General features: G+C 49.3%; 1 protein-coding gene across 1 annotated transcript in view; it reads right to left on the bottom strand.

Moving 5' to 3' along the window:
- The window catches only part of PTPN21 (protein tyrosine phosphatase non-receptor type 21), a 77,873-nt gene extending 59,102 nt beyond the window's left edge, over nucleotides 1–18,771 (bottom strand). The window contains exons 1-2 of the mRNA XM_002719612.5: nucleotides 18,479–18,771; nucleotides 14,728–15,097 (exon numbers count right to left, since the gene is read on the bottom strand). Of these exons, the coding sequence (XP_002719658.1) occupies nucleotides 14,728–14,907 (180 nt within the window). The 5' untranslated portion in view covers nucleotides 14,908–15,097; nucleotides 18,479–18,771. The remainder of the gene's footprint in view (nucleotides 1–14,727; nucleotides 15,098–18,478) is intronic.
- Nucleotides 18,772–24,150: the final 5,379 nt, after the last annotated feature.

The raw sequence follows: 24,150 nt of genomic DNA on the forward strand, positions 1-24,150 counted from the left end.
GGGAGAGTGTGGCGTTTGACACAGCAGTTAAGATGCAACTTGGAATACACACATCCCATATCAGAATGCCTCGGCTCAAGTCCTGGCTCTGCTTCTGACTCCAGCTTCCAGCTAATGCATACCCTGGGAGGCAGCAGGTGATGGTTCAAATACTTGGATCCCTACCACCCATGTCAGACACCCAGACTGAGGTCCAGGCTCCTGGCTTCAGCATGGCCCAGCTCAGTCCTTGCTATCGGAGGCATTTGGGGAATGAACCAGCAGATGGAATTATCTCTATCTCTCTGTTGCTCAGACTTCCAAATAAGCATACTCTTATACTCTATATTGTTCTATATCTAACTAACCTGTATTCAAGGACTACAATGATTAAAAAATTATCAATGGAAAAACAGGCAAAATAAAGGTTAAATGTTAAAATCATGAACCATGGAAGAGAAATCCAAAAGGGGACAACAGGTTACAGTGGCCCAGTTTCTGTGCCTGTAACTCAGAGGTGGTGTGAAGAGCTGCCCCAGGTGGGTGCACCTGTACGTAAGCACCATGGCTTAATCACGCGTGCAGTCCATCAGAAAAGGCAGCAAGCCCTTCAAAGGACTCACTGGTTCCATACTCCTTCCTGCTTGGGTGCAGATTGTGACTTTGTGAACAGAAACCCGCCAGGGATTCCCCCGACCACAGTGAACCAGGGGCTGGGCTGGGCAACCTCTCAACAGGGAATTCTGCTGGGGTGTATTTCATCAGCCCGACACTTGCAGTTCTGCCAGGGAGCAGGCATGCAAGGCTTCCTACCACACAGCTCTGCCCTGAGACACCTCAAGGACACTCCTAATAGTGTCCTGTTGTCCTAATGATCACTCACGGTCCTGCCCCTGCCCATCCTGCTTTGTCTGACCTGACTTCAAAAACATATGTTTAAAAAAAAAAAACACACGTTAAACAATAAACTGTTAAAAATAAAACCAAAATAAATAACAGCCAGTATCTCCAGAGTACTTCCACCAAATTTGGGAAGCCACACTTTGTTGGGCTGTCACTCAGGACATGAGTAGCAAAGCAGGCCACCTGTCACTCGCCCAAGGTCACAGGATGGAAGAAAGATGCTGATCAGGGAGCCGAAAGAACTACTCTGGTTGGGGTTTCACCATGTAAAAATGAGTAAGTTACTTAAGACCACTGTGTCTCAATTTATCCATCTGTAAAATGGGGATGAGTGTAAGAGGATTCATGTGAGGATCAGAACAAGCAAAACATTTACAGCTCTTGATAAGAACTTTACCACACAGTAAGTGCTGAAATAACACAAGCTCTTGTCAGTTTTCAAGTTCCTTTAGAATAAAATTTCATACATTTTTAAAGATTTATTTAGTTATTTATTTGAAAGGCACAGTGATGAGGTGGGGAGGGAGAGACTTTTCCATTCACTGGCTCACACTTCAAAAACTCACAATAGCCAGGTCTGGGCCAGGCAGGAGCCTGGAAAAGCATCGGAAGATGGCTCAAGTATTTGGGCCCCTGCCACCCATCTGGAAGACCCCTGGTGGAGTTCCAGGCTCCTGGCTTTGACCTGGCTCACCCCTGACCCTTGTGGCCATTTGAGGAATGAACCAGTAGATGGAAGATCTTTTTCTGTCTCTTTCTCTCCATTTCTGTCACTCTGCCTTTCAAATAAATGAAACAAATCTTTAAAAAAAAATAAATATTATCTGTAAATATAAAATATGAATGAATTAGAATTAAAAGTTTTTTTAAATACTTCTCATTATACTCTAAGGCAGGAAGAGAGGGTATGCTATAGTGAATATTTATTTATTTATTTATTTCACTCCCCAAATACTCACAAAAGTTGGGGTTGGGCAATTCCTAAGCCAGGGGCCTAGAACTCCTCCAGATCTCCCACATCTGTGGTAGGGATTCAACTACTTGAACCACCACCTGCTGCCTCCCAGGGTGAACATTAGCAAAAAACTGGATGGAAAATGGAATAGACATGAAAAAGAAAATGAAAATGACTACAGAAAAAATAATCTTACAAAAAAAGTTTTCTATTAACAAGTATCCTGTGAACACTGCCCACCGGGGTCCACTCCATCACAGAGATGGTGAGAAGCCGCTGGAAATCCGTTACACTAGGGGGCAAACCAAACAAGTGTAGAAAGCATCTAGGTCAGTGTTCAGCATGCCGTCAGCACCCAGAAACAGGTATTCTTCACCTGATCACGTCCAGCCAAATCATATGGGGGGGGTGGGGACAAGGGAGTTGACTTTCTTGGGTCATACAGGTAATGTTCTAATGTTCAGGGACTTGATTTGGTACCAGCACCACCTGGTGCTTCCAAAACCCACTTTGCTAATAGCAGTTGAATATAATGGTACAAAGTTCAATGTGCTAAAATCTGTACTTGACATCAAAAGTAATCTGTCAAGCCAGAGTCTGAGACATCCACTGCACCATCACTGAGCCAAGACAAGTTGCTTTCGGGTGCATACAGACAACAAGCTTCTACTACCTGGCATGTGACTGCTTGTGTATTTTCTTGGCCTGCTCAGTTAAAGTTTACTCAAAATAACACAATTACACTGTCCTATTTATACACCTAAACACTCGCATCTTTTAGGTATCTCCTCTGGGGGATCTACTGCAGAAAGTGGCACAAACTGATGATAGAAGAGCTACCCCTACCTCTTGCTGCCAATGGTCATTTTGGATTTGTGACACGCGTTCTTTCTTCTGGGGAAATTGGCATCACAAGCCATCTGCGTCTAGGTTATCCGTCAGTTCTTTAAAAGGTAAAGCAAATCTAAGTGGCATTCGTTGAACAAATTGCTCAGAAAACCAAATGGGGAGAAATCTGCTGAGTCAGCATAGTGTCAAGACGATTATCTGAGTCATTGTTAACCGAGAAGAAAATGTAACGTTCAGGTAGTATGTACCTGAGCAACTCAAATGAAACAGAAAGAGGAATGAAATAAGAGGGTTCAACGATTGGTCCTGGAGATTGGATTCATGTATAAAGGAAGTACGAGTCATCCATTCCTTCACAGGAGACTTGACTCAGCTACTGCATAGATGGGCACAGAGGTGCTGCTGGCAGGGAGAAGACACAGACCCAACACCCACAGGACAGTGAGGAAACTCTCACTCACAACCTCCAATTCTTCTTCCCTGAAAGGGCTTTTGCCTTTAAAAGTAAGTACTCCAGTCAAGAAAATTAATACCCGACAGCCTCTCCTGAGACCTCAAGATGAAGGCAACTGAAGAAGAAAAGGCTTTGGTGCAGGCATTTAGCCAAGCAGTTAAAGACACCCGCTCATGTCCCACAACAGAGTAACTGTGTTGTACTCCTCAGTACTGACTCTACGTCCTGCTAATGCACACCCCGAGAGGCGACGGTGATGGCTCACGCAGGTTTCTGCCACCCACATGGGAGACCTGGCATGAGTTCCCAGCTCCCGGCTTCATCATGGCCCACCTGACCATTGTGGGCACTTGGAGAATGAACCAGGGGATAACTGTTCTCTCTGTCTCTGTCTGCTCTCAAATTAAAAAAGAAAAAAAAGAAAAAAAAAAGCAACTTTTAAGTCAAAGTTTAAGCAGAAACCTGATAAATAAGAACTCAAATCTTGGTTCTTTGTGCTTATTAGCTTACAGATTCAGGGCAAATCAACTGAACTTCTCATATCTGCAGTTAGACAATGCCTGACTCATGCTGCTGATTAGATGAGATGCAGTAAGTTAAGCTTCCAGCCGGTTGTATTCATCCACCCAACTGGAGGCCAGCAGAAAGCAGAGATTCTAGCATTATATGGAATGGAATCTCAAGTCATACACCAAGGCCAAGGGCAGAATGCAGAGTGATCCCAAACCACCATTAGTTCCCCCACATCCACAATGTGAGTAAATCCATGGTCATGGGATTACTCTATAGTGGCAGGCTGACGGGAAGAGAGATTAAGGATACCTCTGGTGTCTCTAAAGTACAAATCCAGTACTAAACTCTTGACCCTTAAATTTGTCAGACATTAAGCTATTCCATTTCTGTTTCTAAATTCTCTAATGACATGTGTGATTACACATTATATATTTTAAAACGTTCAATGTATCCATGTTTATATAATTCCTGTACTCATTTATATAACTGATTCTTAATTAACTAAATCAAATGAGAAAAGTATCAAAGCCCCCCCCAAAATCAAAAGTTCTTGATTGTTTATAAATGCCTTTGAACTTGGAAAAGATTTCTTCATGTACGTGGAGAAGCTGATCCAGCATTATATCTGCTTTAGATGGTCCAGTAACTGAAAATATTGACTGATCCTTGTCTGTGCATCAGTCTTCCCAGTTTTAGGGCATACATTCCTGAATAAATAACTAACTCAACCCAAAAGGTACAAAAGTTCACAGGTGTTATCCTTTTTCCTTACACACAGTTCAGTTATTTATAGAGTTCAAATGAAAAACAGCTCGTACAGAAGGAAATGCATACGAAATTCTTGAGGTCTACTCAGATAACAGTCAAGATAAGGTCAGTGGATATTTGGAATACCTAAGACACTAATTTAAAATAAAACACGCAGTTGGCCAGGAACATTTTCTAAAGTTGTACTTGAGCAGAATGGCTTGCATTATATACTGGATTCCTCTATTCCAACAAACCCCCTCACCAAAAAAACGCCCCCATCCTCCAGATGGCGCTGAGAGCAGAATCTGTTAAAAGTGCAGAAAGGAAGGGACACTCCCTGGTCAGAGCCAATAGGATCAGGGAGTGGCTGGAACCAGGACACTTCCTAAGTGTGTCAGAAGAAGCCCCAAAGTGAAGAACTAGAAGTCTAAGGAAAAAGGCACTTTTACGCCTGCGTTCAAAGCTTTGGAAATGTTCTACTCTCTCCAGGAAACAAAACCACAGAACTCATAAAGGCTGACGTAACTGAACTGACATTTATCCTTATCAATCAAGATTCAAAACACAAAATCTAAGGTTTAAATCTATTCATCGGCCGGTGCCGCGGCTCAATAGGTTAATCCTCCACCTAGCAGCGCCAGCACACCGGGTTCTAGTCCCGGTCGGGGCACCGGATTCTGTCCTGGTTGCCCCTCTTCCAGGCCAGCTCTCTGCTGTGGCCCAGGAAGGCAGTGGAGGATGACCCAAGTGCTTGGGCCCTGCATCCCATGGGAGACCAGGAGAAGCACCTGGCTCCTGGCTTCGGATCAGCGCGGTGCGCTGGCCGCAGCGCGCCAGCTGTGGCGGCCATTGGAGGTGAACCAATGGCAAAAGGAAGACCTTTCTCTCTTTCTCTCTCACTATCCACTCTGCCTGTCAAAAATAAATAAATAAATAAATAAATAAATAAATCTATTCATGTATTTGAAAGGCAGAGTTACAGAGAGAGAGAATGAGAATAAGAATCTTCCATCCCCTGGTTCACATCCTAAATAGCTGAAACTGCCAGGACTGGGAGCCAGGAACTCCATCTGGGTCTCCCACATCAGCTATAAAGACCCAAGTGCTTGAGCCATCTTCTGCTGCTTTCCCAGGCACAATAGCAGGGGGCTGCACAGGAAGCAGAACAGCCAGGACACCACCCAGCACTCTGATATGGGTTGCTGGCGTTGCCAAGTGGCAGCCTAACCTGCTGTGCTACCATGCCAGCCCCCAAATCTTTTTTTTTTTTTAAGTTTTTTTTTTTTTTTTTTTTTTTTGGACAGGCAGAGTGGACAGTGAGAGAGAGAGACAGAGAGAAAGGTCTTCCTTTTGCCGTTGGTTCACCCTCCAATGGCCGCCGCTGCAGCCGGCGCACCGCGCTGATCCTGGCAGGAGCCAGGAGCCAGGTGCTTTTCCTGGTCTCCCATGGGGTGCAGGGCCCAAGCACCTGGGCCATCCTCCACTGCACTCCCTGGCCATAGCAGAGAGCTGGCCTGGAAGAGGGGCGACCGGGACAGAATCCGGCGCCCCAACCGGGACTAGAACCCGGTGTGCCGGCGCCGCAAGGTGGAGGATTAGCCTATTGAGCCACGGCGCCGGCTCAAGTTTTTTTTTTTTAATTTATTTTATTTTATTTTTTTGACAGGCAGAGTGGACAGTGAGAGAGAGAGACAGAGAGAAAGGTCTTCCTTTGCCATTGGTTTACCCTCCAATGGCCACCGCGGCCGGCGAGCTACAGCCGGCGCACCGTGCTGATGCGATATCCAGCCCCCAAATCTTAAGTTTTAAACTAAAGAGATATTTGTTCAGCAACTACATACTGTAAGGTACAGGCGTAATTCCAGACACTGGTGACAGACCAGAGAATAGTAGTCTGACCCTGATGGACCTTACATTCTGCAGAACAAAAACCTCACAAACGTCTAATGTGCTGCAAACAGACAATTTAAAAAACATTTCAGGGGCCGGCACCATGGCTCACTTGGTTAATCCTCCGCCTGTGGCGCCGGCATCCCATATGGGTGCCGGTTCTAGTCCCAGTTGCTCCTCTTCCAGTCCAGCTCTCTGCTGTGGCCCGGGAAGGCAGTGGAGGATGGCCCAAATGCTTGGGCCCTGCACCCCATGGGAGACCAGGAGAAGCACCTGGCTCATGGCTTCAGATAGGCACAGCGCGCCGGCCGCAGCAGCCATTTGGGGGTTGAACCAACGGAAGGAAGACCTTTCTCTCTGTCTCTCTCTCTCACTAACTCTGCCTAATAAAATTAAAAAATAAAATAAAATAAATAAACATTAAGATCTATGATAAGCTATGGCAGGGTAACCAAATATCTAAAGCCTGTAATTAAAACATGAAAGGTTGTATGCAATTTTAAATTTTGCAATACTTTCCATCTTCTTTGACAAAATATAGGGGTAGCTCAGTATTTCATTCAACTTCAATACTGTAGTTACATCTATAGGTTATATACAGAAATCTACCCTCCCACACACACACATAGTCAGAACAGCATAAAGAAAACTCCCCCCTAGGATTTAAGTTATAAAACTAACATGGGGGAGGGGGCAGCGCTCTGGAACAGCGGGTTAAAGCCCTGGCCTGAAGCATCCCATATGGGTGCTGGTTCTAGTCCCGGATGCTCCTCTTCCGATCCAGCTCTCTGCTATGACCTGGGAAAGCAGTAGAAGATGGCCCAGGTCCTTGGGCCCCTGCACCCACATGGGAGACCTGGAAGAAGCTCCTGGCTCCGGATTGGTGCCGTTCTGGCCGTTGTGGCCATCTGGGGAGTGAACCAACAGATGGAACACCTCTCTGTGTCTACCTCTCTCTGTAACTCTGTCTTTCAAATAAATAAAATAAATCTTTAAAAAGAAAAAACATGGGGGGCAGCGCTGTGGTATAGCGGGTAAAGCTGCCTCCTGCAGTGCCAGTATCCCATATGGACACTGGTTCCAGTCCCGGCTGCCCCACTTCCTATCCAGCTCTCTGATATGGCCTGGGAAAGCAGTAGAAGATGGCCAAGTCCTTGGGCCCCTGCACTCACGTGGGAGACCCAGAGGAAGCTCCTGGCTCCAGGCTTCAGACTAGCACAGCTCCAGCCATTGCAGCCAATTGGGGAATGAACCAGCAGATGGAAGACCTCTCTCTCTCTCTCCCTTTCTCTCCCTCTTTACCTCTCCCCCCCACCCCCGCCTCCCTCATGCTCCACCTTTCAAATCAATCTTTGAGGGAAAAAAAAATCTGGCAAATAATATATCATAGGAAAACATGACAAGCTGAACTTCAAAGACTTCCATGGTTTCAGAATGTCCCTAGATCTTAAACCAGGATTAAAAACCTTAAACTCAACAAAATGTAAATTAAGCTGAATAACGACCTTAAGATCAAGGAAAGCAGAGCATACAAGAAACAATAGCTTGCAATGAACCTATTGAAATTCATAACGGTATAATTTTAAAAAGTGATTAGAGGAGCCAGCATTGTGGCACAGTGGGTTAAGTTGCTGCCTGTGTCGCCGGCATCCCATATATGTTTGAGTTCAAATCCCAGCTGCTCTACTTCTGACCCAGCTTCCTGCTAATGTGCCTGGGAAAGCAGAGAATGCCTAAGAGCTTGGGCCCCTGCTACCCATGTGGGAGACCCAGATGGAGTTCCAGGCTCCTGGCTTTGGCCTGGACCAGCCCAGGTCACTGTGGCCATTTCAGGAGTGAACCAGTAGAGTGAACCAATGTATGTCTGCCTCTCTCTAACTGTGCCTTTCAAATAAATAGTCAAAAAATATATAAAGTGATTATAATATATAAGCACTGAACAAGGATTCCTGAAAAAAAGTTAGACCCTAAGGAAAAAACAACCATCTTAATGCAAAATATCATAAAACTTGTTCTAGGTCCTAGGGACTGGGTTGAGCTACGAGGGAAGAAAACAAGCTTCTAGAGAATGAAAACTCCACCGATCTGCATTTTGAGAACAACAGTGACATTAAACTATTCAGTTCTGGGACCAGCACTGTGGCACAGTGGGTTAAGCTGTGGTCCGCAGTGTCAGCTTCCCATATCGGTGCTGGTTCAAGTCCCAGCTGCTCTACTTCTGATCTAGCACCCTGCTAATGCGCCTGGTAAAGCAGTGGAAGATGGCCCAGGTCCTTAGGCCCCTACACCCATGTAGGAGACCTGGAAGAAGCTCCTGGCTCCTGGCTTCAAACTGGCCCAGCTCCAGCTGTTGCAGACATTTAGAGAATGAACCAGTAGATGAAGAGCTCTCGCTCTCTCTCTCTGCCTCTAACTCTGCCTTTCAAATAAATAAATAAATCTTTTTTAAAGATTCAGTTTTTCAGCTAGCAGGGAAACAGCAGTTCAAAGGTGACTGCTCAATCATGATGGCATACTAACATTTTTAGTTCAGTAACATGTCAGAAGTGTGACTGCAGCACCTGTTGAACTAACATTTAATGAACAAGCTCGCATTCTCTCAGAAAGTGGAAGAAACGATGACATTTACAAAAGAAAAGAGTTCATCAGAAGATAAAGTAGCCTGTCCCGTTGCGCAGCAGGGGGAAGGAGTCCCCACCGTGAGGACAAACACTCACCCAGCCTCTCCTGAATTCCAGGCCCTCTGTAACATGCTTCACATTGATAACTGAATCCTCAGCGCCACCCTCAGTGGGCACTACCACTATCCCCGATTTATATATGTGAAAACCCACAGCAATCGCGTCATGTGTTGCTAAGTGGCAGCAATGGCATCCAATTCTAGATGCTTCTGGCTCAGGGGAAAGACTGTCACCCACTCAGGTAGGCAGCTTCCCACAGAGCCCCAGGAAGCACACTCCCAGACTCCAAGCAACCTGTCTGGTCCTGGAGGGAGCACAGGTCGCGGCATGCAAATATGTTCTCTTTCAAGGCTACACTTCTCTCATTCAAGTTCACCAAGCAACTTCAGGCTTGCTCTAGCTCCCATCTGGCCTGAGGGCAAACGTACGACTAACCCAGCACCCTGGTTTCACACATCCTTCTCAGTGAGCTCATTGACCCAAGTCTTCTTTCCGGCAACAATAGGATTTTAAACTTGACTACTGGACTCTTAGATGGCAGATACCATCAGAGTGACACTGGCCAAGGTGGGTGGCCACACCCAGTTGACACCCTCAAGTCTCATCTCCTTCAAACCTCAACAATATATTCCATTTTTTAAAGATTTATTTTATTTATTTAAAAGACAGAGTTACAGAGAGAGGTAGAGCCAGAGAGAAAGGTCTTCCATCTGCTGGTTCACTCCCCCAAACGACCACAACAGCCAGAGCTGAGGTAATCCAAAGCCAGGAGCCAGCAGCCTCTTCCGGGTCGGCCACATGGGTACAAGGGCCCAAGGACTTGGGCCATCTTCTACTGCTTTCCCAGGCCCCAGCAGAGAGCTGGATTGGAAGTGGAACAGCTGGGACTCGAACCAGTGCCCATATTGGATGCCAGCAATGCAGGCTGGGGGTTTTAACCTGCTGTGCCACAGCGCCGGCCCCTACAACATATTTTCAAAATCAGAAAGCTTTCTAGTTGCCCTTAAACTCCTTAAAGGCATCCCAGCCTCTCTTGCAAAGAATGCAGTGATGTGCAGAATGAATGACAGTGAATTTCAACAGCTCCAGAAGACCACTGCCTTAAGGAACAGCAATATTTTCCTAGGGGAATAATTTGCTCTCCCATTGTTAAAGTCACTTTCTGTAGTTTAAATAAAAAATTTAGAAAAAGCTAAGTAAACCTAATTAAATAATTATCTTTTGAATTTTGATTTCTTAACTTAGTATACAATTCTTAATTTAGTTTACAATTGTCTCAAACAGTTGTAAAAATATCAAGGTTTAAAACAAAAATACCAGAAGCCCACACACTCAGCTTAAGAAATAAAATGTTGGCCAGTGCCCTGGCTCACTTGGTTAATCCTCCACCTGCAGCACCAGCACCCCAGGTTCTAGTCTCGGTCGGGGCGCCGGATTCTGTCCCGGATGCTCCTCTTCCAGTCCAGCTCTCTGCTGTGGCCCGGGAGGGCAGTGGAGGATGGCCCAAGTGCTTGGGCCCTGCACCCGCATGGGAGACCAGGAGGAAGCACCTGACTCCTGGCTTCAGATCAGCGCAGCACACCAGCCGCAGTGGCCATTTAGGGGATGAACCAACAGAGGAGGACCTTTCTCTCTGTCTCTCTCTCTCACTGTCTAACTCTGCCTGTCAAAAAAAGAAATAAAATGCTGGCCAGTGCCGTGGCTCACTAGGCTAATCCTCCACCTAGCGGCACCGGCTCACCGGGTTCTAGTCCTGGTCAGGGCGCCGGATTCTGTCCCGGTTGCCCCTCTTCCAGGCCAGCTCTCTGCTGTGGCCCAGGAGTGCAGTGGAGGATGGCCCAAGTGCTTGGGCCCTGCACCCACGTGGGAAACCAGGAGAAGCACCTGGCTCCTGGCTTTGGATCAGCGTGGCACGCCGGCCGCGGCGGCCATTGGAGGGTGAACCAACGGCAAAGGAAGACCTTTCTCTCTGTCTCTCTCTCTCTCACTGTCCACTCTGCCTGTCCAAAAAAAAAAAAAAAAAAAAAAGAAAGAAATAAAATGCTACTAATGAAGCTGAAGCCCCTGGGTATAGCATTAAAATGGTACTATATAGTCCATTGTCATTATAGAAATAAGATGTATACAATTAAGCAAGAAAAAACTTTTTACCCCCGGTTTACATCTGGGCAACAGCACAGCTTCTGAACCAAATCTACATGCTATGATAATTCCAGATCTGCTTGGTGAGAGAATAGTGCAAGATACCAGCACAGTGATATTTCTGGGTGTAAATCACACACGCTGTACATACACAAACTAGGAACAGGTGTTACCCCACTCAGATTATTTCTGAACAGTCGTTTGGGAAGATTAAGCCTGGCACTTGAGCCATCTGTTTACATGCTACAGAGCATTTTGGGAGCTTTCACAGGAGAAGTTTGCTAAACAAACTCTCTAAAAGCATGACTGCTAAGTTGGAAATGGTGGCACAGTGTCTCCAAGGGCAGGACACTCCCTAGGGACCATGCCCATTCCCTTGCAAAGCACCCTGCTCTTCTGTTAACAAGCAGGCTTTTGGTTATCTGGTAAGATGCTGCATGGGACACCTGTAGCACATTTCAGAGTGCCTGGGTTCAAGTCTTGGCTCTGCTCCCAAGTCTAGCTTTCTGCTAATGTGCACCCCGGGAGGCGGCAGGTGATGGTGCAAATAGTTGGTCCCTGACTCCCACATGGAGACTCAGACTGAGTTCCATGCTCCTGACTTCAACCTGGCCCAGCTCCAGCCATTGCAAGCATTTAAGGAGTCAAGTCAGTGGATGGGAGATGGATGGGGAGATCTCTGTCTATTTGTTTGTCTGTGACTCTATACCTTTCAGATAAATACATGAAATTAAAATTGTAAAAGAATAAAAAAAAAAAAAAAGTTGGGGCCAGCACTGTGGCATAGCAGGTTAAGCTGACACCTGCAGTGCCGGCATCCCATATGGGCACTGGTTAAAGTCTCGGCTGCTCCACTTCTGATCCAGCTCTCTGCTATGACCTGGGAAAGCAGTAGAAGATGGCCCAAGTCCTTGGGCCGCTGTACCCCTGTGGGAAGACTTGGAGGAAACTCCTGGTTCCTGGCTTCAGATCGGCACAGCTCCAGCCATTGCAGCCAGTTGGGAAGTGAACAAGCAGATGGAAGACCTCTCTCTCTGCCTCTCCTTCTCTCTCCGTGTAACTCTGACTTTCAAATAAATAAATCTTAAGCCGGTTCAGCATACATTCACAGCTGCATGAGGTTGCTTGCTCCCTGATGCATCAGTTATCAAACCTCTAACAAGAGAGGGCAACTTCGGGGCCAGCGCTGTGGCATAGCAGGGTAAGCCTCTGCCCCTAGTGCCAGCATCCCATATGGGTGCCAGTTTGAGTCCTGGCTGCTCCATTTTTGATCCAGCTCCCTGCTTATGGCCTGGGAAAGCAGTTAAGATGGCCCTTGCACCCATGTAGGAGACCCGGGAAAAGCTCCTGGCTTCAGATCAGCACAGCTCCGACTCTTGCGGCCATTTGGGGAATGAACCAGCGAATGGAGAGACCTCTCCATCTCACCCTCTCTCTATCTGTACCTCTGCTCCTCAAATAAATAAAAACAGAGGGCAACTTCTCCAGACTTGTTGACCAACAGAAGGAAAGTGAAGCTGGTGGGCTCAGTCATCAAGCATTCCATGGCTGCCACTCTGCCTATGAAAGTCACTCACGCTCTAGGGGTGGTAGGCAGACTTGGCGCATGTGAAAGAAATTCACAGGGGGGAAGAAAAGCCAAAATAGGAAAGGGTCCTCCTAAGGGACCCTTCTCGGTTGCCGCATCTCAGTGTCCATCCAATGGTCGCCCTTCCTCTGGTCAACCCTCAAGGGTCTGCTATGCCTCCTTTCTCCCCCTGGACAGCCTCATTCCCTTTCCATTCCACCGAGGCTGACTCCCCCCAAGTCTCTTCTCTCTGGTCTGAATCACTTGCCTGAGCTCCAGACCCACCATGTCCATTGTTGGATCAACATCTCCAACTGGCACCTCAGGCTTGCTGCTTATTTCCAAAACTGAACTCTGCTCTTAAAGCCTGAGCGTCAACCTGGACCTCCGCGAAGCCTTCCAGCCCTCCAGATTCCACTGACTCTGCGGCCCCATCCAACTCCAGGTTGGAGTTGGTCAGGTAACTCCTGACTCGAGTTACTTATTACCTAATCATCCTCCAGATGGCTCACACCCTTGTTTAAAAAAAAACTTCACTCTCTCCCCCACTGCCCTCAGGGTAATCCCAAAACCCCTGCATTGTGTGGCCCCTACAACACCTTTCGTCCTCATACTTCAGGCCTCAAGCAGACCGGCTGCCTCCACGCTGGCTTTGAGTAGTTTCTCTCGATGGAAGGGTCTTTCCCAGTCCCTGATGGGACCCCCCCCACCCACCCTGGCCCACCCTTTAGATCTGAGCCCCCATGAAGCTCTTCCCTCTGCTGATGGTCCCTCCATTTCCCCCATCACCGCTCACATCACACCTATTGTCTTAGTGTTATCAACAAGATGGGCTCCTGGTACACATGTACTAGGCACTTAGGCCTTCAATGATGAAAGATCAGATGACTGGATTTTCACCAGGGGCAAAGTTTATCTGCTCCTGACTTATGAACTACAGTATCCACGAAGGGTTTCCAGTTAGGGATATAACACAGGAATGTAAGTGGAAAAACCAGTTTCCCTTTCTTTCACTTACCCAGAACCAGGCAGGAGAACACAGGGAGGGTCCTACAATTAATCAGAGCCCTTTCTTCACAGGCCTGACATGTCATTTTAAGTAGAAGGCATTATGTGGCTACGTGATTCCACAACTTCCTAGTGACTAGATCAGAGGTTTCCCAGGGCAAGCCTCCCTGTGATTACCCCACTGGACCAGTTATTAGAGCTTTCAGCTTGACAAGCACATTAAATCACACAAGCACTGAGAATCAGGCGCCACTGGTATCCCCAGGGTGTGGATAGGGGGACTGGGGCTCAGAGATAGCAAATAAGCTGCCCAACATTCACAAACAATTGGTGGGAAAACCAGATTTCCAACGCAGTTAAGTCCCCAGAATCCTGCCCTGGCCTGTGTATAATGCATAAATGAATGGAATGGAAAACCCCGCTTAGAGTTCAGGATGACCCATTTGGGGATCTATATATTAGAAGACAAGAACTCACAAGGCCGGAGCTGTGGCTTAGCAGGTAAAGCTGCCACCTGCAGTGCTGGCATCCCATATGGGTCCAAGTTCAAGTCCCGGCTGCTCCACTTCTGATCCAGCTCTCTGCTATGGCCTGGGGAAGCAGTGGAAGATGGCCCAAGTCCTTGGGCCCTTGCACCCATGTGGGAGACCCAGAAGAAGCTCCTGCCCGTTGTGGCCACCTTGGGAGTAAACCAGCGGATGGAAGACCAATCGCTCGCTCTCTCCCCCTCTCTGTAACTCTGCCTTTCGAATAAATAAATAAATCTTTAAAAACAAAAAACCAAGAACTCCGATAATCCAAAATGCATTCACATTTTACTCTGGGTTACAGTTCAGCGGAACACAAACGTGTTCAGGCCTCAAGGACTGACCACTCTGTTCCGGGGCACCCTGCCTGCGAAGACCCCCGGCTCCGGTGGGCCCTTCCCGCGCGGAGCAGGGCCGGCAGGTTCCAGACAGCGCAGTCTGGGCTCGCTGGAGCAGGCACTGAAGCAGGCGCGAGGGAAGGCGCCCAGCCAGGCCTGCTTTCCGCTTACCTCCCGCAGCTCCAGCCTCTGGGCCACGGCTTCCAGGCTCTCCTGGCCCGTGCTCTCCACGGACAGCGTGAACTCCACGAACTCGCTGTTGAGCAGCTGGATGCGGGCCACCAGGCAGCTCTTGCTGGAGACCGTGTAGCGCCGCGTGCGTTTCAGCTTCAACCCAAACGGCAGTGGCATCTTCTCCCGTCACGGGGGCAGCAGTCGGCAAGGAGAAGCACCCCAGCAATCCAGCGGCGGGGACGCCCGGAGCACGCGCTCCTCTCCCGACCCGACGGACCGACGTCGATCGCTCACCCGGCGGCCGCTGCCGCCATTAAAAAACAACGGTGTCTCCCAAGGCCAAGGGAAGGGGGCATCCACGCCAGGGCTGAGGAGAGAGGAAGGCGGATTACAACAGAAGCTCTGGCGCTCGCTGCTCAAAATAAAGACCAGGGCAGCTACGACCGCCCAAAGCAGCAGCGTCTCCCGCCCCGTCGAGGGGCTCTAACGGGATCAGGGAGGCGGCGGCGGACGCTTATCCTCTGAGCGAGGGCGTGGGGCGCCGCCTCGGACTCCACCCCTCACTCCCTTCCACAGATGCTGATAAGGGTTGGGATGAGGGGAGATGGCGGCCGGCGCCCCCACACACATCCTCACTGGCGTCTGGGGCTCCAGTGCAGAACTCCTCCCTCCTTAAGAGCTGCCACGTTGCAGTCCCAACCCTCGAGGCAAATCAACCCTGAACCCGGACCCTAAGGCTTTACGTCATCACATGCACTGATGCAGACGCAAGTCCCAAAAGACCCTACAGACAGCTCTTGATGGAACCATGGAGGTTTCTGGAAACGTGCCCTCCCCCAACCCACCCCCGCTGCTCCTCTCCAGGATAAGGGACGCCCAAGACGGCGGTGGGCCCTCGCCTGAGAGGGGCCGCGGCCCGGATGAGCAGGTGGGAGAGGCCCTAAGTCCCATCGCGGGTTAATGAGGGTGCGGAGGGCTCTGGATCCCGCTGCTCCCGCGTGCTCTCAGCGGGAAGCGCAGACAGCTTTGCCCAGGCCCCCCGGGCAGCCTCGGAACTCTCCGCCCCCGCCCGCGTTTCCGGACGGAGGTGTTCTGGGAGGACCAACCACTCGGCTCCGGGAGGGGAAACTTTTAAAGGGGCCACCTCGAGCCGCACAGGTGGTGGAGCAATGGGGCGGATCCCGCCGGATGCCAAGTTTGGAGCGGCAGGCTCCCAAAGTGCGCTACTTACGACGGGTGTAACCACACCTGTTGAAACCGTAAGCGAGGGGGCAGCTGGGGAATGTGCTAGCGACTGGCTTCATTTGTTTTTTTTCCCTCTAAGTCGGTCAAAATCCCGCACATTCCCAGAGCCCTCGGGTAGCTCCCAGCCCCTGTTTCCAAGGATGACTCTCTCCGGGGGCTGCGGAGGGCCAGGGGCCGCCCCGGTTGACCCCCTCGTGCGGCGGGCAGAACGGAGGCCGCGGCCGAGGAGAAGCGGCTGTCTCAGCTTCACGCTGGCCCCCTGGCCTCGGCCCCCGAGCCGCCGGGCCCTCAGGGATGGGGAGCAGGGTTCAGCCATCACCCTAGGCTGCGCCCAACTGAACCTTTTGAAACTCCACCCCACAAACGCGTACGGCGTCCCTGGGTACGAGACCGCGTAATGAACATCTTGGGAAATCCAAGCCGAATCCTACGCCGGCGCTGTCCTTAAGGAGATTACAAGCGTGCTATAATTACACGCAGGGCTGCATCGCTAAGAAGGGCCCGGCCCTGGTTTTCTGTCTGTTTTGTTTGTGTTTCTGTTTTTGTCTTACGGTCTGGTAGGGGGGGAAAGAGAGAGAGAGAGGCCTTGGGGAGAAAGGGGGAGGCGGGAAGAAAAAGCACCCTGAAACCGCCGTGTTGGGGAGCACCTGCTGAGTGCCTTCTGCAGGTAAAGGCGCTGTGTAAGAACCTGGGAAGACAGACGAAATAAACCTGACACGCAGATGCGGTCTCCACCTGCAGTTCCCGACGCTGCTTGCTATTCCTTGAGTATTATAAGTAGGCGAAGCGTGAGACTTAACAAGAACCTAAATAAGCTTTTTACTAAAAATCGCCTACCAGTGTCTGTGGATGTTAAAAGATTAAAGAAACACAGTGCGTGTACTGTACACCCTTTCAGGAGTGAGCTAGATTTCTGTTTTATATGCAAATTATGGTAAATGGAAAACGGGCCAGATTTAGTGTAGAAGAAGAGATGCTGCATATAGGCATAGGAAGACTACATATTTGTATTAGCGGCTGTTCAAAAGTGGAATTTTCTTCACTACAAAGAACTATGCCTTTAAGGCAAAAGATACTACACTATGTAACTTAATTATTAACTTGAGCTCTTAAGGCAAACTCAGAGTAAAACTTTCAATTTCACGGCGATATGAAATGCTTTGCAGCATCAGGCATAAGGAAAAGCCATTATTTGGTAGATGGTATAATGGGATTGAGGTCTGATCAGGTGCATTTCTCAAACACCTCCCCCCACAGATCCTTAAGAATGGCCTGGATTTTGCTGATTGTTATTAAAATCGTGTTAAATGTTTGCATAATTACAAAATTATGTGATTTACACATTTTAATTTTCAGTTTTACACAGTATTTGCTACCAATTCATATCACAAAGTTATGAAAGTTGAATATAATATTAGAACCAGAGGAGTAAAAATTTAAGATGCTTTGAGGGAGGTCTGTTTCAGGGGTAAAACAATATGCACTAACTTAAGAGTCTGGAATTGCACTTTAACCACTAAACAGATAATTCATTCATAAATAGCCCTTAGAGGAAAAACCAAGCAGATAATTTGCTTCTCTAAAGGCCTTTCTTTTGGAAAGAAACCAGATATTAAATTCTGCTTCAGTACAAGTTTACAAAAGCTATTTGTGAACTCATTTTACTGTTTCCTCTCCATTTCCCCTTCCAAAAGTTAATCAAGTACACTTTAACTCGCGATCTTGTAGAGATCCCCACCGCATGTCATCTTGCCAAGTTGCTTTTAAATAAAATCTTTAAAAGGAAAGTGTATATGGCATTTTTAGAATAACAGCTGTGGCATTAAATCAAACCTATGCTCCTCACGGGTAAAACGTCCGTGCATAGCAACTCTAGAATAAAATGCCCTGGGAACAAACAAGACATCTATCTTCAAGAGTAAAATTACTGGCATATCCCAAACTTAAAAAAAAAAAAATCTGTCATCAACTATTAGGCAGACGGCGGTTGTCACTTGGAGCACACCAATGTTCTGATGTGTTTGGGAGCACACGCTATTATTATAAGGCTTTCTCAGCAAAAAAAAAAAAAAAAAAAAAGTAAAGAAAGAAAAATAGGACAAGCACGCCAAGAACGGCCAGTGTAATCAGGATTTGCAGAAATCCCAAGTCGGAATCTGCAGACCCAAGAGTTCTTTCTTCCAGAGTAAACACGTTTTACTCCAAAAGCAAAACAAGGCGTTACCAACAGCCCTTCCTACGCCCCTTCTCGCCAGTTACCTGGCAAACTTCAGCCTTACAGGTCCCGAGAGGCGCTAGGAAAACTGCTCCAGAGGTGAGCTGCAGCAGGGAGCTCAGACCCGCTGGAGAAACCACGCACCCCGGCGCGCCGCGGCGAACCTGGAGGGGAGCCTCTCCTCTTTGTGAAGCTCCCTGCCCGGGTCCGGCGCGCTCCCCGTCCCGCGCGCGGACGCGACCCCCGGCGCCCGCCCGCCCTCCCGCCGGCCGCGGCCCGCGCCCTCACCTGCTCCCGCTCCCGCATCCTCGGGGCCGCGCGCCCGTCAGCGGCCGGCCTCCCGGGGCCCCGCCGCGCGGCCGCCGCCGCCGCTCGCCCGCCCGCGCCGCGGCGCGCTCATGGGGCGCGCATGCCTCACTTCCTGTCTCCCACACCGCGGCCCGCAGACCATTCCCCCGGGGCAGAGTCCGGCGGCCGGAGGGGAAGGGCCCGGAGGGGTCCGGCCAGCCAGGGGCGCCGCGCGGAGGAACGGGGGCGGGCGGGCGCGGGGCGCAGCGGCCGGGGCGGGCGTCCCTCCCCCTGGGCCGGCCGGGCGGACGGATCTGGGGAGGCGGCGGCCGCCCGTGACCTCAGAGAGTTGGAATGCGGGCGGCGGGGCGCGGGGGAGGCGCGGACAGCTGCGCCCGGCCGCCGGGGAGGGGGCGCGCCGCTGCTTTTTTTAATCGCATGACCGCTTATTTTAAGAGTTTCCAAATAAAGTAAGGCTTTTAATAAAATGAGGGGAGGGGGTGTTATTTCGGTGCCGGGTAAAGGGTTTTATCCGTGCTGCTTACTAGGGGGGGGTCTGGAAAATGCTATTGTTGTTGGGTTCATGCGTTTCCTCCTGTGCGTTCGCGAAGGCGCTCCGAACGTGTTCTTTTCGTGCTTGCTTCTAAGGATATACTGCCTGAAGCTGGACGCTCCTCAGTGCTGGGGAAGAAAGACCCCCGCCCCCAATACGCAGGTGGTCCTCAAATAACCTGGGGGGTGGTCCCCCAAGAGAACTGCATGCCTGTGCAATGCAGAGGGGCCAGTTGAGGATTGGAAACCCCCGGGGTCAAGTTACAGGGAGTCCAACCCTGCTCCAGCTCTTCAGCTGAGAGACCTTGTGCGAGTTGCTTAACCTCTCTGCACTTATTTCCTCCCCAACAGTAATAACAATGATCATCACTATCCAATCTCGTGTTAAATGTGTGTAGTCTTTCATTTAATTCTGGGCCCCCTTGGTGATGTTTATTATTAGACTGCGTTGTTGCCATGAATGTACTTAAGCTAAGAGATAAAGCTTGGGACCCTAAGGCCATTAAAATAGTGTTTATTTATGTATTTGAAAGAGTAACATTGAGGCAGAGGCTGAGAGAGGTCTTCCTGAGAGAGGTGGTTCACTGGTTCACTCCCCCAAATGGCCGCAACAGCCAGAGCTGTGCAGATCCAAAACTAGGAGGCTGGAGCTTCTCCAGGGTCCCCCACGCAGGCACACCCCCCAAAGACTTGGGCCATCTTCCACTGCTTCCCCAGGCCATAGCAGAGAACTGGATCAGAAGTGGTGCAGCCCAGGACCCAAACCGGCGTCCATAGTGATCAGAGCAGGCAAGCTTTTTTTCTTTAAAAAAATTTATTTATATAGTTTGAAAGGCAGAGTTACAGAGAGAGGGGGAGAGACAGACATCTTCCACCCACTGGTTCATCCACTGGGCCAGGCAGAAGCCAGGAGCCAGAAGCTTAATTGGCATTTTTCCATGTAAGTAGCAGAGGTCCCAAACACTTGGGCCTTCTTCCCCTCTTTTTCCCAGGCCATTAGCAGGGAGCTGGATCAGAAGTGGAGCAGCCAGGTAAATGAACCGGCACCCAGAAGGGATGCTGGCATCATAGGGGGAGGCTTTACCCACTATGCCACAATGTCCCCCCACTTTTCTTTTAAGACTTATTTTAAAGGCAGAGTGACAGAGTTGTTTTCCACTAGTTTACTCCCCAAATGCCCACAACAGCCACGGCTGTTCCAGGCTGAAACCAGAAGCCCAAAACCTCACCTGTCTCCCACCTGGGTGGGCTATCATCCGCTGCCTTTGCAAGTACATTAGCAGGAAGCTGGAGTGGAAGTGGAACAGCCAGAACCAACCAGTGCCCCAGTACAGGATGTGGGTGCCCCAAGCAGTAGTTGAGCCCACTGAGCCACAATGCCTGCCCAGAGAAGTTTTTTTTTTTTTTTTAATGTTTATTTTATTTATTTGAGAGGTAGAGTTACAGCCAGTGAGAGGGAGAGACAGAGAGAAAGGTCTTCCTTCCGATGATTCACTCCCCAAATGGTCGCAATGGTTGAAGATGCGCTGACCTGAAACCAGAATCCAGGAGCTTCCTCCGGGTCTTCCCATGCGGGTGCTGGGGCCCAAAGACTCGGGCCATCTTCTGCTGCTTTTCCAGGCCACAGTAGAGAGCTGGATTGGAAAAGGAGCAGCCGGGACTAGAACCGATGCCCACGGGTGGAGGATTAACCTACTGCACCACAGCAGCAGCCCCTACAGAGAAGTTTTTAATTCATGACAGTTTTATTTGCCATGACTTGGTTTTAGTGCTGTTGTCTCCAGAGAGCTGGGTTTCTTTCATGAGTAACAAACACGTTTTGGGTACTTCTGTGCCTATGAGGCATGGTCGCTGCACAGAAGGAGCTTCTGGCCTGGAGGGTGGAACAAGGCAGAGCAGGGAGCCCTGTCTTGGAGGCCGAGGAGTGCCAGGCCCCCCTGGAGAGTGTTAGCGGGAGAACAAAGCCCAGCAAGATTCACCTTGGGTCACACACATAAGATTCCCTGTGTTTCTAATGGGACAAAAAATAGATCAAGTCGGTTTGTAATTGATGTTTCAACTGCGCTCTATGAGGAGTCAATTGTGTCTGAAGAAAGAAAACAAACAAACAAAAAGACCTGAAAATAAGTCACTTTTCTGGTCTCCCATGCAAGAAAAATAGGAATTGTGTGACTTTCTCCCGTCTCCAGCCTGTCATTTCCTCCAAAATGTCTCAAAATTTCTTTCTTCTCTGTTGACTCTGGCATATCCTGATCCAAACCCTCATCGATTTACATCTGGATTATGGCAACAAGGGTGGTCTCCTGACTTTTGGTTTCTCAGTTCTGGCTTACCTCTCAGGCTGGCTTACCTCTGCTGGCTGTGTTGTGTCACTCCCTGCATGTGGACTCAAGGCTGAGCTCTCCTGCCTGACCTTTGGGGACTTTCTCAGCTGGCCTCTTTGACCCTCTGGGTTTTTTTCTCCCCAGGCTGTGCCCCGCTGCCCGCAGCAGTTCCCTCTGGCCCTCAGCACCTGCTGCTGCCCGCTCCCCCGCCCCGCCATTCCTCTGCACTTTCTCAATTCAAGACTCTGCTTCCAGGACAACTTTCTAGCCACCGCATTCCACAGTGATCTGCACGCCTGGCGAGAACTTTCAAAAGTGTTTCATGAAGGCTTCTTTTATATCTCCTAGAATTCCTGGAACAGTGCTGGACAGAGAGTAGGCACTAAATAAAAACTTGTTAATTGAATTGGGAAGAAAATAAAAGAATTTTAAAAATAGAAAATGATCGTAAAACCCAGGTGATGTGAGACAACTGAGTTGAACTTCCTCCCTTGCAGTCTGCAGAAGTCATTTGCTGGTCAAGGGCTTAAGCACTGTGTCCCCTCCCTCAACCACATTAATTTAGCAGGAACATCCCACCGGCAAGGCGCTTAACCCTTCAAAGTATTAGACTCAAAATGACTGGTTTCTCCTTCACATGTAGGAAAAGTGACTTAATTTAGATGCACTAATCCCAAAAGATATAAAAGGATATAAGTGAAAAAATCCCCTTCCCACCTGTGTTTTAGACAACCTTACTCTCCCGGGAGTAACCAGTGTAACCTTACTCCTACATATCCTCCTACGGATAACTGTACAAATACAAGCTACTACATAGATGCCTCCTTTCTTCCTCCTTTCCAAATGTGATATATTACATATACTTCTGCACTGGAAGATAATCCTTACCACAATATTCAAATATGGTAAAAGTTAAACAGGGAGGTAGGCGTTTGGCCCAGCAGTGAAGACGCTGCTTGGGTTGCCTACATCCCATAGCAGAATACCTGGGTTTGAGACCTGGGTCAAAATCTCTAACTGCTGGGAGTCACAGTCATAAGCAGATACTTTTTCAAAAAGTTGAAAGGGCCTGTGTTGCGGTGCCATGGGTTAAGGCGCTGGCTGAAACACTGGTATCTCATATCAGAGAGCCAGTTCAAGTCCTGGCTGATCTGCCTCCAACCCAGCTCCCTACTGAGGGGCCTGGGAGAACAGCAGAAGACAGCCCAAGTGCTTGGACTGCTGCCACCCACGTGGGAGACCTGATGGAGTTCTGAGCTCCTGGTACCAGCCTCGCCTAGCCCCAGCTGTTGTGGCCACCTGGGGAGTGAACTAGCAGATGGAAGACATTTCCCTCTCTCTCTTTCTCTCTCTCTCCCCCACCATGTCACACTGCCTTTCAAATAATTCACTTTTTAAAGATTTATTTATTTAAAAGGTTGAAAACAGATGGAGATCTTTTGTGTACTAGTTCATTGCCCAAGTGCCTACAACAGTCAGGATTGGGTTAGACAAAGCTAGGAAGCTGGAACTCAATCCAGGTCTCCTACGTGGGTGGCAGGGACCCAACCACCTGAGATATCACCTGCTACTTCCCAGGGAATGTAGTAATAGGATGCTAGAATCGGAAGCATAGCCAGGACTTAAACCCACACCTTCTGATATCGGACGCAGAATCCTACAGAGTCTTTTTTTTTTTTTTTTTTTTTATAGGCAGAGTGGACAGTGAGAGAGACAAAGAGAAAGGTCTTCCTTTACCGTTGGTTCACCCTCCAATGGCCCCTGTGGCTGGTGCGCTGCGGCCGGCACACCGCACTGATCCGAAGCCAGGAGCCAGTTGCTTCCTCCTGGTCTCCCATGGGGTGCAGGGCCCAAGCACTTGGGCCATCCTCCACTGTACTCCTGGGCCACAGCAGAGAGCTGGACTGGAAGAGGGGCAACAGGGACAGAATCCGGCGCCCTGGCCGGGACTAGAACCTGGTGTGCGGGTGCTGCAGGCAGAGGATTAGCCTTAGTGAGCCACGGCGCCGGCCTCCACAGTCTTTTTTTATTTTATTTTATTTTTTTATTGTTTTTTTGACAGGCAGAGTGGACAGTGAGAGAGAGAGACAGAGAGAAAGGTCTTCCTTTGCCGTTGGTTCACCCTCCAATGGCTGCCGCGGCCGGTGCACTGTGGCCAGCGCACCGCGCTGATCCGATGGCAGGAGCCAGGTGCTTCTCCTGGTCTCCCATGGGGTGCAGGGCCCAAGCACTTGGGCCATCCTGCACTGCACTCCCGGGCCATAGCAGAGAGCTGGCCTGGAAGAGGGGCAACCGGGACAGAATCCGGCGCCTCGACCGAGACTAGAACCCGGTATGCCAGCGCCGCAAGGCGGAGGATTAGCCTAGTGAGCCGCGGCGCCGGCCTCCACATAGAGTCTTAACTGCTTCATCTAATGCCCGCCCCATCTACACTCCCAATTCCAGCTTCCTGCTAATCTACACCTTAGCAGGCAGCAAATGATGGCTAGGTACTTGAGTCTCTGCCATCCACACTGGAGGTACAGATGGAGTTCTAGGTTCCTGACTTCAACCTGCATGTGTTGGGGTGAACTGGTGGATGATCTCTTTCTCTCTCTCTCTCTCTCTGCCTTTCAAGTAATATAAAAGTTAAAAAGAGAGAGAGAGAGAGAGAGAGAGAGAGAGAAAGGAAGGAAGGAAGGAAGGAAGGAAGGAAGGAAGGAAGGAAGGAAGGAAGGAAGGAAGGAAGGAAAGGCTCCACATATGAAACAAGGAAAGATAAAAGACAGGACAGGTGTTTGGCACAGCAGTTAGGGT

The sequence above is a fragment of the Oryctolagus cuniculus genome, chromosome 20 (assembly GCF_964237555.1).
Source record: "Oryctolagus cuniculus chromosome 20, mOryCun1.1, whole genome shotgun sequence".
NCBI lineage: Eukaryota > Metazoa > Chordata > Mammalia > Lagomorpha > Leporidae > Oryctolagus > Oryctolagus cuniculus.